The 13508-nt window shown below is 38.6% G+C and overlaps 1 protein-coding gene across 1 annotated transcript; it reads right to left on the reverse strand.

Moving 5' to 3' along the window:
• Positions 1-40: 40 nt before the first annotated feature.
• On the reverse strand, positions 41-11550 carry LOC132839960 (LIM and SH3 domain protein 1-like). The gene is made up of 7 exons (XM_060861189.1): positions 11269-11550; positions 9163-9257; positions 6214-6298; positions 2720-2827; positions 2038-2113; positions 1812-1915; positions 41-1031 (listed from the first exon to the last, which is right to left on the reverse strand). Exons 1-7 carry the CDS (start codon positions 11335-11337, stop codon positions 858-860), a joined length of 711 nt encoding a protein of 236 aa, XP_060717172.1. The 5' UTR covers positions 11338-11550; the 3' UTR covers positions 41-857.
• Positions 11551-13508: the final 1958 nt, after the last annotated feature.

The following is a 13508-nucleotide window of genomic DNA, read 5'->3' on the forward strand; positions in this document are numbered from 1 at the left end:
CTGTACTCTAGAACTCTATAAAGCATACACACCTCATGAATTGGTTTAATTATAAGTTTATTATTGAATATATTCATGAATTGGAATGATTTCTTACAAAATATGAATAGAATGATATGTCACATTTATGCCAATATATACTAATAAAACCTGGAGATTTCTTCTTTCATGATGACATTTAAGAAAGTAATGTACCATATCTAATTTTTGTTAATATAAAACCATCATATTTTTTTGGTATTTTTCCCTCAAAGTGCATAAAAAGAACTCCAAAGGGCTTTACCGACCCAACTGCAGCACTTGACCTAACAAGCTTGTGATTAAGACAATGATTGAGTAACGAGTGCTGGTCACTCATCTAACCATTCAGCTGACTGAAACTGCTTTTCCCAGCAGCCTCTTCAGCACATAACTTCAATTTCCAGAATACAAATAATCTTTACAGACAACTTGACAACCCATCTCAACATTTCGCCAGTGTCTTTGAAGCTGGTAAAATAGTAATCTGAGCCATAATTTTCAGCACAAGGGCAAAGCAATGCACAAAACTAACAAATACTGCCCACATGGGAAAAGCAAGTAAATAAAACCGAAAAAGTTTAAAAAAAAAAACAAAAAAAATAATGCTCATTCAGCTGATAGGAGCAGATTTTTCCTCTAAGCGTATTAGCATTGAGTCTAAAAAAGCTAAAGCTTAGATGCCTGATCAAGTTTCTCTCGCATTTAATTAAGACCATGTTATTAAACAAATTGTGAAATGAACAGGGAAGGAGAAAAAAATAGAGATGGCACCAGGATCATTCCAATGTACATCCCTCCGTCCTGCATTCTTCACCTCCTCTCTTAGCCTTGCTCATTCATATAGCCTCAACATAGTTGGCGGGAAGCATGCCCTGCTTGCCCGTGCGCTCCACACGACCAAACATCCATCCCTCATCTATCTGCTGCACGTCCACGATCATGTCTCCGTCTGCAAATGAAACCTCGTCCTCATCAGCTGCTGCATAGTCGTAGATCGCTCTGTAGCGCTTCTGCATACACGCGCACACACACACAGGCACAGGTTTAGCTCATTTTCAGTTACATTTTGACTCTTATATTGACTTTCTTTCATTAAAGGCAATGTATGCAGTATTTTAAAAGAATCTTTATGAATGGCAATGCTATGCAAATTAGAAACACCTCACACTCTCTTGCCAGCCCAAACAGCTAGCCATCAGCATCTATTTATAAAACAGTAGCCAAAAACAGAAAATTGTAGATAATAGCCATGATTATCCTCCCCTAGAACTAGATCAGTCACCTGACTAGCGTAGTATGCATGTTCTGTGGTTTCTACTAATTTGCATATCAAACAGGTTTAAGCAGTTCTTTTGAATATATTTCTCAGTGTTACAATCTGGGCTTGAATGCAATGCTTTCATCTGTTTCAATTCTTTCATCCCATGATTATTTTTAGTCTATTTTAGTTGTAAAAAAATAAAATGTAATGCTCTGTTAACAAATTTAACCCTCGCTGTATGATGTCACACAGAGTGGATGAATGTGTGTACACATAGTGCCCTTCAATGGACTGATGATCCATCATGTGTTTGTTCCTGTCTCAACACCAGTGGTCCTAGGACTGGCTCTGGCTCTATTGTGTCCCTGATCAGGATAAATTGCGCACTGAAGATGAATTAATCAATAAATGACTGAATGAATACAAAACTCACTATAGAGCAGTTAACCATATAATAAAAATGTTTTTGGCAGAGATCTTGCAGTGTGTTAACATGTAGATTTGAACTTGATGTGGTGCAATTCCTCACCCCGCCACTAGAAGGTGGTGGAGCTGCAGCAGAGCGAGCTGGCTGGGGCTCATAGTGGTAGTTCTGCGGGGTTGTAGGGTTGGTGGGGCTGGTAGGCTGGTAAGCTAGGTGTGAAAAAGAAAGCAAGTGTGCACAGGTATTGGATTAATGCTGAATATGAATAATCACTGTGAGAAGAGAAATAGGAAATAAAAAGGGAGAACAGCGGCCATGTACTGATTAGTACCTCGATTAGCATTGCTCTCAGGAGGCAGGGCTTCACCTCCCATTCGAGTCTTTTCAAAATCCTCATGATACTTGATCTAATGCATGACATATGACAAACACACACACACACACACACACACACACACACACACACACACACACACAGTGCTGTGTTACATTACAGTGAACTTCAAACACAAGATGTCAGTGTGTTCCACAATGTAGCCACTTAGGGCTAGTCTAAGAAAAGTTGAACAGGGCACAGGAAAAGGAAATGACACCTCAACAATGGCCAAGTGATTTTAGTATTGCTTGGAAACGAGCCTTAACACAAGATTTTATATTTTTCTATTTTTTTTGAAGATCATTAAGGTGGTAAAAAGAATGAAAGGCAGGTAGCAGTGGATAATGACAAACAATTTAGAGAGGAAGTTGGGTGGAGGCAGAATAAATATGAGAATTTTTGAGTCTCGCACTGAACGAACAAAAAAGCTAGGAAACAACTTGTAGACAGATGGGAAAGATAGGAAGTGGAGCTCAGGACAAGGAGGGAAGGGAGGAGTCTGAAGCAGAGTGAAACGTGCTGCAGCATGTGTCGCACCCTTCAGTAACATGTTAAGTAAAAAATTCCTCAACTGCGTGAAAATCCTTCTGTTGCATATAAGGTGATATTATAGCTTCTTGCAAGTTTGGCAGCTTACATTGCTGATCTGGTCCTGCGTTTTCTTGAGTCTCTGCAACTCTGGTGTGTCAGTCACCACACTGAAGCCTTTCCCTTTGTTCTTTTCAAAATCCTCTTTATAGAGCACCTACATGGGACAAGAAGAGAGTAAGCAGACCAAATTATTCATTTTGACAGTAAATACACTGCATTGCACACCTAGTGTATAGATGAACTGCACAATTCATCTGGTAGTTAATTTCAAGCTGCATTTCAGACAATGGACACGGTTTTGAAAGGTCAAACTATGAACAATGATGCATGGGTTACATTAAACGTTGTGGTTTTTGCAGTGATAAATGTACACACGCCCTCTTTTGCTTGCCTCAACACTGCCCAAGTGCATGCATGTAAGCACAAACACATGCACACACACCTTGAATTACAGCCTCTGAGGTTTATAATGTATTACTATATCTGAAAAATGATGCCTATAGTGAAACCTCAGTACTTAAAAATTTGTCTTATTATTATAACAACATCCCACTGTCATAACATTGTCAAGTATTTTGAATATGCGGAAGTTAAGTCCCCATAAAGCACTGAATACATTGTAAATTGTAGGCAGGTAGAAAACACTAAAATACTGATTTACTGATAGATAAAACAACTAGAAAAGATGATACCCCTTCCCCCAGCCCAACCGAAGGAAAATACAGAAGCAACAGTGTCTGTATAATTTATAGTCTCACCTTTCACACTTCACTTATAAAAGGCAGTGTAATAGCAAACAAAATTTACATTGTCTGCTTTGGCCTTTACTGCAGCATGAAAGCCGGTACACTCAGACCTGTTTTCAGATCGGCTGTAGTTTACTGCTATATAAACACTAGGTAATCTCCAGACTCTCTTAATAGAGCGCTGTGAGCTGCTGCTCTCAGAGTGATTTTCACTGCAAGTGGATTGAGCGACTCCGGCAGCATGCTTGTGACCAAGCTTTTTTTTCCAGCCCCCAACCAAAAGTACCTCACCAGTGTTTCTCACTGATCAATTATTTATAACAACAGGTAGTCTAGTTCAGTTGCTGTGGGCTGTCTGTGTAATGATTAACCTTCGCTGTGGTGGGCATTTGCAAAAAAAAGTGCAGGAAGTGCAGTGTGCTATGGAGAATGTCTAACCAACAATTAAGTACAGCTACAAACAAAGGTACCCATCACCAAACAGGTCAAGCTTCGCTACACAGCATGACCCATATAGAAACAGCCCATTGCACACTGATCTGTAACACACATACAATCACAAGGTTGATGTTCTACATATCAACATCCCATCCCCCCTCTCTTTACTTCTCCATCGTCCCGGAAATTCCCCATAAAGCGTCCAAGCGTGCCGACCCAGAGGGCCGGCTGCACTCCCACAGCCTGTAAACAAAGCCCCTAAATAGAGAGAGAGAGAATGAAAGACCCCCTCTGCCACAAAACTATGCCAAAAATGATGAGTAACGCCACTGCAATGAGTGTTATGCATTCACTGCAACAGTACCAACCATCAGAGTGTTATTGTGCTTTTAAGGGCTTGCGTCTTTGCTGAATCGTCTATGCAAAAAATCTGTCTGAGTTTCTTTCAAGGTTGCCCTTTTGTCACTTTTTTGTTTTGTGTTCTTTTAAGTAGGGCCAACTAATTGCACTAATCTACAGTTAGCGCTGTTGAATTCTTCAATTTGATTGATCTAAAGATTATAGTAATGTGTTGATTGTAACCTGTTGTTTCTTGTAATACCACATTCACAAAGACTTGCATAACAGCTACAAAATATAAGACTAACTGTAAGCATATTTTGCAAATTTATAATGGTTGATTATCTATATGAAAAAGTTACACTTGTGAAAAGAGCCGGCAGTGTCAGTGCTTTGTGACAGTCAGTTCGTTGAGAGAGAGCTTTTTAGCCTGTTTATAGCAGTTATAATAAAACTATAACAGGAACATTTCCTGAGGAAATAATGTCACAGCAATAAATGATGCAGTAATAATTATTTTTAAAAAAATGTTTCGCAACTGTTGCCAGTTTGAGCTGTGCTGTCACCATCACACAGCTGTAGATATCCGCCATTGTGGATCATTTTCTTTTATGCATCAAGCCCTGTTGTGTCTTATTCCTCAAAACTTGAAATAGAGAGTGATTTCAGACTTTCAGACCTGAAACTTTGTAAGCATTCTGAGCGCCATTATTTTGTCTCAACTATATGGATTAAGGACAGAAAAATGAACACTGGAAATCCAGACTAGATTAAAAAGCAGACATGCTTTTCTCCTGGGACAGACATAAGAATCCTTTACAACCAAAACTGTAATAAACTCTCTGTGCATTGTCTCGACAATTTTTTTTTACAGTTTTGGCTGTAAAGGATTCTTAAGTTTTTGGAACGATGAAATCAAGGCAGCCGTCTTCAACATTCTGTATAAGTCCCAGGAGAAACGCATCCATGCAGTAGATTCTCAAACATCCTGCTATGATCACAAGAACCCAATATCCAAGAGTAGCAGCAGGGTAGATTATCAGACACATTATCGCACACACCCACTTAAAAACGTGTCTGATTTTTAATCTAGTCTGGATTTCCAGTGTTCATTTTTCTGTCCTTAATACATATAGTTGCGACAAAATAATGGCGCTCAGAATACATGCAAATTCCCAGGTCTGAAAGTCTGAAATCACTCTCTATTAACTGCACATAAAATAGGCCTATGGTTAAGGGGGGTTCCTTTTAAATTGAAGGAAATGTTAAGATGTGCCTATTCATTTTTGGATAGGGCAAGGCACAAAGAAACAGAGAAAGGTCATTGGGAAACAGGAAAAAGAAGGGTGGGGCGGGTGAGAGAAAAGCCGGGGGAAAGGAGGGCAAATAGAACGAACATGGCACAGAACAAGAGCAGATGGTGCTTATACGATCTACATGGGGAGTGTGACCTCATATGAAAATCAATGGATACAAAACCTTCTATGCTTGGGTCGCTTACATATCTTATCAATGTTATTCATTGCTTATTGTAATCACTACAGCATTTAGCAGTTTTCTCTTTATTAACCGGTTCAGCACGGAAGGCCAATAATATACACAGACCTTACTGTACTATCTGGAAAGGTCAGTCTCTGCCTGTTACAGGCATCAGGTGGTGTGTGTGTGTAAGCAGGGGGCAAGAGGAGGATGGGAAATTTCAATAGCCTGTATTTTGGGTGGTATGGAGAGTCCGTCTGTTGTAGACTGTTGCCAAGGGGATCCAATTGTCATGACAGCAGGACCTGCTGATCAGTGAGCCATACAGGAGAGGATGGCCAGAAAGAATCAGAGAAGAAGAAAGAACTTAAAACTGATCAAACACTATGTCAGATTTAAATACCCATTCGAATACAACTGATTATAGATTTACAGGAAGGGAATCAAAAAGGCAGTCAGGGTGTAGACAAAAATGTTGAAATGGAACAGCGGGAAGGGTGAATGAGGTAAAAGAGGATGAGCACCAAGGTTATTGTACCTGACTTTGCATCTTGCTCTGCTGCTTAAGTCGGATGTTTTCTGGGGTGTCGGCCACGCTGGTAAAGCTTGTCTTGGGGTAGTGCCTGAAAAAAAAGAAAAAGAAAAAGACAGCGAAATGATTTTCAAGTAGGAGTGAATGAAGTACTTCTGAATGAAGTACACTCTCTTTACTACAAATCTAACTAAAAAGACGAGACCATAGAAAAAGGAATGGCAAGACAACATGAAGGCAGCAGAGGCAAAGTGAATAAAAATGTGTTTGAGTGTTTTGCCTTAACCCTGCAGCTAAAGACCCGCTTGGACATGTCAGTCTTTGCATTCTGCATATCATTCTTCCCTGGAATTTGTGGAAAAAGGGTGAATATAAGCGTTGTAATGCCTGACAACATTCAGACCCTCATGGATGAACTCACATTCACCAAATGCAAAAAGGATAAAATCCCTGAGCCTTTAGATTCAGTCAAGTTTATTTGAAGTTGGCAATTACTCCAAAATAGTGTAGCTTGTGGCAAAAATATCTGGTCAAAACATATTCAGTCATCAGTGCCTCATAAAACAACACTGTTTCCCTTTAACTGAGTTTCACCAACTCCCAGTTGAGACCTGTAGGAGTGACTGTGTGCTTGGACTGCGTTTAGTAGCATTCTTGTCTTAGTGTCCAGCTGGGAGGAGGAGTTTGGTCTCGGTTCCCAAATGAATCCCACATATTTGCATGAGAGAGGAAAGCAAGCATGCAGTAATTTCTGCAAACATTCAGTGCTATAAACCTCAGCATAATGTGTTGTGTAGCTGCTTTTCATTTAATGGGCTGGCATATATGCATATCTATTACATATAAAATATTTACATATGTATATATATATAATATGTAATATTTATTTCTGTATAGTAAAGCAATTACACGCTTGTGTACTACAAAAGGTATCACAATATACACAGAATATAATACATTTTTTTTAATAATACTATATGTAATATTTATATAGAAAATGTAGATTTTTCAATAATTTTTATATTTTTGTTTTTACATTTCCATTGTGAACATGTTCCTGTTCTGTCCTGGTCTGACCTCATAGCCATTTCCACCACCTTGGGTTAAGCAAATGTGGATTGGTAAACAAACTACACAAGCACAAAGCCCTTATTCACAAACCATTCAACTCAGGTTAAATCAAATAGTAGGGATGCGGAAAATGCATTCAGGGTCAGAGTTGCACAGCTCTAAGCAACAGTTTCAGGCCAAAGGCAAATAGGCTGGGTTCTACAAAAATGACACATAGGCAACAGGAGGGAGGAGGATACAAGCTTGCACATAAGGCCCCTTTCTTGTATGTGGAGACAAACAAACATGCCAATTCCGAAATAAAAACCTCTCTGTGCATTGTCTCGTCTATTTTGTCAAAAATAGTGTCAAAACATTGAGATGAAAAAATAGCCTGAATCTAAACTGGATCAGATATAAATGAGGTCAGATTAAACCTGTCTAAAAAAAGCCTGCTGCTCCTTGGATTGAAACGAAGAATGTCGTCTGTCTCTATCTTTAAGATGGTGAACAAATAAAAGCCACATGACTCAGATGATTCTGAGTCAAAGTGGATTCGTCTAGAATCAGGGATTAAGGCCCCAATCTACTGGTTTAACTTTAAGCTATGAGGAATGAATAGTGTTCAAACACCTCAAAAAAGAGGCAATGTGTTATAGTACAGGATGTCTCATTCTCCTGTATAGAATATAATAAAGGTGCCTAGGTACCAGGGTCACTAACAAGATAATACATTTAAAATATATCTGAAGAATAAAAAACCTTGTGAAAAATTATTTCACGGCAACAAACTCCATTTTACATTGCACTTTTAATATTAAACCACCTGCTAATCAATGCACAAATGCAAAATACTCACCTTTTTGCTTTCTAGTGGCGCATACTGTAATGCTGCACAAAAAAATTGGACACAATTTTGGCACAGTGCAAAAGAAACTGTAGATGTGTATTTTATCACATTCTTTCCCTGTCGATGAATTGCCATTTCTGCCGGACAAATTTGACTCATATTTGGTCTGACCGCTGCTTTAGTTGAATAACAGAATTGTGAAGGGTCAGATGGCTCAACTATCACTGTAAAAAGTGAGCGTTGTTGATGTTGGTAACTCTGCAGCTGGATACACTAACCTGTGAATACACTAACTGTATCCTTTCCTCGTAAGCATCGAATATTCATGAGCTGAATGTAGCATGACACCCATAAAGCCATGAAAAAGTAACTGGACACAAAGACAGCCAAAGGATTATTGTGCAGGTCTGTGCAGAAGTGAGACTGACAGTTGTGGAAGAACCTTGAACTACTTATTTTAACACTTCCATGTAAAACTAGCGTTCGGATGCTGTGGTCAAACATCCTATTTACAAAGGGCTTATATATCTCAAGGGAGTAACAGATAAAAATAATCACTTTGGTTTGATGTGAATGTGCAAAAGAAACCTGACATCTGTTCACTGAGGAGTGTTCAATGAGAAGATAACTGAGTGCCAACTAAACAGAAGACCACATGTTTATCGCTGAGTGAACTGAGATGTGTGAGTATTTGCATGTTATTCAAAATTTTGCTTTGCTTACAGGACTTAATATCACCTAGAAACTCTGCATTGTTGATTAGTGACAAAATATGCAAATCTTCAATCTCCCACACATCTACCCTAATGTGATGATCGTTATCAGAATACTGAAACTCAAGGATCTTGCATTTGTCTATGTGTAACCTGTCAACACACACACATGCGCACACACAGATCATCGGCCATACAGATGTTCAAACACAGGAGATACAAAATGAAAGATAAATGTGATCCTTTGCTAGAATTTTTCTGCCTGCATTTCAGGGAGGAAAGACAGATTGAGCACACACCCTCAGGAGACACAAGGACAGGCAGAAAGTGGTGAGAGCTTACTGGCTGCAATAGGGTTTCTTGTCGAAGCCTTTGTAGTTCTTCATGTTTAGAGTCATTTTGCAGACCTCGCAACTGAAACATCCTTTGTGCCAATACTGCAACACATGAAAGCAAAACACACAGATCATAAATTTGAAATCTGGCATAAACACAAAACATGGTAAACATGTTCCTGATTTTCCTTGATACACAAATGTTAACCCATTAAAATAAGTATGTGACCATTTGATAGCAGTATTAGGGTGATGACTAAATAGTTTTCAACTCCCAACACATCCTGAACTGTAACTAATATTCTTATTTACTTTTTTTTCATTTCTTTTATTTTTACTAATGTGTGAGTTCTACGAATGTGACTCATATCTTTATTAGCTTCAAGTTTTTGTAAAGTGTTGATCTCAAATGTCCACATAAGTATGTAGAAAAATGTAGAAACACCTCTTATCAACTATCAGGTTTCATAAAAAAAATGCACTTCAAGATAAACATGCAAAATATTTAGACCTGTAATAGACTAAAATAAAGGCAAAGGAATTTTATGAGCCAGGCAGCAGTATGTAAAGTGGGGCTGCCTAAATCCAGGCCACTGCAGAGGAAGTGGAGTATAAAGAAACATACATCAGCGTGATCTGTGAGATCATTGTATATACAGGCCTAAGAATTACCTTAGATGTTTCACATTCATACTGAATACAATATTATTCACTGCCCAAAAATATGCTCATAGCCAGACAGGAACATATGAATGTGGAAAGTCCCTAGAGTAAGATCAGTGACTACTTAAGAACAAGTGCATCCTAATTTTTGTGCAGAATTCTTCTTCTATAATCAACACCACAGAGCTGACAAGTTAGCAATCATTTACCTATCAGCCATTTATTACCCAGGTATTACAACAGAGTAATACAAGAGTGTAATCTGAGAGATATTTTACAGTCTTTCTGACCTGTACAAGCTAGTGAAGTGTTTAGTACTTACTCGGGTCCCCGTTCGGCATGTTTACTACATGCTGTCTAATGGAACTTTTCTCTAGAGGTCTAACCTGACTTCCTCTTTTCTGTCTACATTTCAGTGCAACAGCGACTTGCAAAAAGATGACTGGCAGAAATCTGGCCAAAACCCATTGCACTTCAGCCCAGAGCTGCAACACACAGGCCTACAGGATGTCTATCACGCACAGCTCATCCAGCACTGACTCACTCTTACGTGAACTTCCGAAGAAGCAGCAGCAGCACACCTCCACAAAACCCTTCACAAAACCCTTTACACAAAACACACCAAAGCTCAACAACCACACTAATAAAATGATGTGCTATCAAACAAACCAAAAACTATTGCAACTATGATTAGCAAAGGCCACCAAACACTTCAGGCAGGAACTTCTGAAATGTAACAGGCTTTAATTCTGTAGTAGTATATAGTCTGAGACATTATACACAACGTTGTCTTGTGGGTAGTAACTGGAATGTTATTTGGTTTGGAAAATATAGTGAATGTATGCAAACTATAGCTCTGATTTAAGTGGGATATAATATCCCATATGATAGCATTGCCCATGGTTTGGGCCCAACACTGTGGCTAACACAAACCTGCTGCTGCCAATGACAACGCCCACATTTTTTTTTTTCAATACAAGAAGCTTTGGTAAATAAAGCAGGCAAAGGTTATTACACACAGTTATTGTGTATACTGTCCACAAGTTCTGTTCATCTATTTTCATAATGTGATCTATGCAGTATAATAGCATGTTGTAATACAGAGGTATTATGCAGAGCCTCCTTTTGTCATATTCACATTCTGTAATATGTGCTCCAACAGGAAGCGCCTGTTTAACTTGCAAAGTGAAGTCAAACTCGGATCGACGTGATCACCGGCTCCGTTTGGCTAATTGACGGAAAAGTTTATCGTAAATGAGTCAAATCTGTCGCGCGCCTTAGTAACGTTACACTAAACAACGTAGACTTGGTAACAAATGTGTGAGCAAGAGAAAGGCTTATTCTCAGCCCTGATGGACCAGGTATATGTCAATAAGAACAGAATAACCAGGAATAAACAGAGATACAAGTTATACTGTTAACTCTAATAGTAAGTGTAGGGATTACTCACCTTGTCTAGGCAGTTTACTTTTTCTGTGGGATACACAACCTTGTTACATCTGCTACACAAGGGATTCATGTTCCTCTGTTTGGCTTTCCTTTGTAACAGAAGAAACAGTTCTGTAAGTCTTCAGCGCCCTGAGCACGCCTTGAGACAGGTACTAAACGGTTAAACCACTGAAAGGATGTTAAATAAGGCTAAATACAATCGACTTGTCGGTGCTTAACTATTAACACTCTCGCTTAGACATCAAGCGCGGGCACGCACCGCCCCTCGTGCACGCGCTTTGTGTGACTAATGGGAGGTGCTTTCGAAAGACGGGTGGGTGGAGCTTAGAAACCCGCCAGAAAGAGCTCCCAGTACCATATAAGGAGTAGAACGGGCAGACGCCAAGAAGTGAACTAATAACGTGCGCGTAACAGGATGTTAACGTAGTACGCCACCTGTAGTAACTAAAATAATCTGGTGAGAAATAGTATTGTAAACGTAAGTGTTTTATATAGCCAGATAGTCATGATGAAATAGTTAGTCACAAGTGCAAAGGTCTCGTCACATGAAAAAAAAAAGTTATAAATAAATAAATAAACAGGTAGGCGAAGTCAGGTGTGTGGGAACAACAGGTAAATGGGTATAGTTTAAAATATCAACATTTATTTTCTGTTCTAAATATTCTCTTGAACTGGAGCTGCTTGATAGAAATGATCCAGATTATACCATTAAATGGTCCAGATTATACCATGAAATAATCCAGATTATACTATGAAATAATGATCCAGATTATACCATGAAACGTAGACAATGAAGCTGGTACCAAAATCTTAGGGAAGGAAAATTATACGCTTTGGATATGACTTTAGTTCAAATCATGTCTTTACAGTAGGTCAAACCATGTTTATGTGAAGTGGTATAATGGAACAGTTTTGGTTTAAGCAAACAAAACAAACAAACAAGACAAACAAACAAGCAAGACAAACAAACAAACAAACAATCAAAAACATCTGTTATGGCCATCATGGTGAATTATGGTAATCTTTTTTTAATGTATGACACTCTACTAAGAGAGTTTTAATGTATGACACTCTACTAAGAGAGTTTTAATGTATGACACTCTACTAAGAGAGTTTTAATGTATGACACTCTACTAAGAGAGTTTTAATGTATGACACTCTACTAAGAGAGTTTTAATGTATGACACTCTACTAAGAGAGTTTTAATGTATGACACTCTACTAAGAAGGCAGTAGAAGCAAAGTAATGAATGTGAGGAACAATGTGAGGAACAACTCCTGTGTGCTAAACCACTGGTGACCACATAGGGACTATTTAAAGAAAGGTGAGTCAAAGATGGGCTGGGAATGTAAATATGCATAACATGCTGTTAAGGTGGTGAATAACACCAGTTTGTGTGCCTTTGCACCCTCTAATCAGGATTTCTGTGCAGTTTAAAGGAGCAGTTTGGAGGTTTCAAAGCCCTCTGCTGGGTGTAAGATGAACTGCAAGCACAAATTCTTTGTACTAATAACATTTTTAATCAATACACAATGAGACACTGGTGTGTATTTTCTTATGCTACGCAAACTATTTGGACAATATTATGGATGTTATTTAGACTTGTTAGTCCATTAGCCTGTTTTGAAAACATGCATTTAATATGATTTAAGATCTATCTCTCCATCCATCCATCTATTTTTCTCTACCACTAATCCTACACAGGCTCACAATGCATCAGGATACTATACAGGGGGACTTAAGGCAAAAGGCAGGGTGACAGATGGGTGCTAGACCTTCACAGGATGCAACTGCAAACACATTCACACACCTAACACAAACCTGCTGTACACATCCACAGTCATAGAGCACCAGGGAAAAATGTGATAACCACAAAGCCACAAACTAGCTTTTTAACCATAGCTTAGTTAAATTTAGCCTTTCATGTGTAATATACAATGTATATTGCTGAAAAGTAGGAGTAAATTATTGCCTGTAGAACTATAGAAATCCAGTCATTGTTTCCAACCCTTTTCATCCATCGCTGCATGTGCAATTTTGTAATTTTGGCTACCTGATCCTGCTCTTGTGCAAACTATGGAATATGTATATCTATAAGTACATATCTATAATTACTGCATTATCATAACTGTCAGTCATCACATCATCCGTATATGTTACACACACTACTGCTGCTGTATATTGTACAAAAGCATAATATTGCACAATATTGTTATTTGCACTACCATGCACTTCTCACAC

Source organism: Tachysurus vachellii, chromosome 2, assembly GCF_030014155.1.
Source record: "Tachysurus vachellii isolate PV-2020 chromosome 2, HZAU_Pvac_v1, whole genome shotgun sequence".
NCBI classification, from domain to species: Eukaryota; Metazoa; Chordata; class Actinopteri; order Siluriformes; family Bagridae; genus Tachysurus; species Tachysurus vachellii.

Excerpts from the sequence above, each read along its gene's own strand:
- LOC132839960 (XM_060861189.1), bottom strand. The coding sequence starts at position 11,337 with ATGAATCCCTTGTGTAGCAGATGTAACAAGGTTGTGTATCCCACAGAA. Across the intron at positions 1,916-2,037 it reads TGAGAGCAATGCTAATCGAG|CTTACCAGCCTACCAGCCCC; the intron begins GTACTAATCAGT and ends TTTCACACCTAG. Across the intron at positions 1,032-1,811 it reads CACCACCTTCTAGTGGCGGG|AAGCGCTACAGAGCGATCTA; the intron begins GTGAGGAATTGC and ends GCGTGTATGCAG.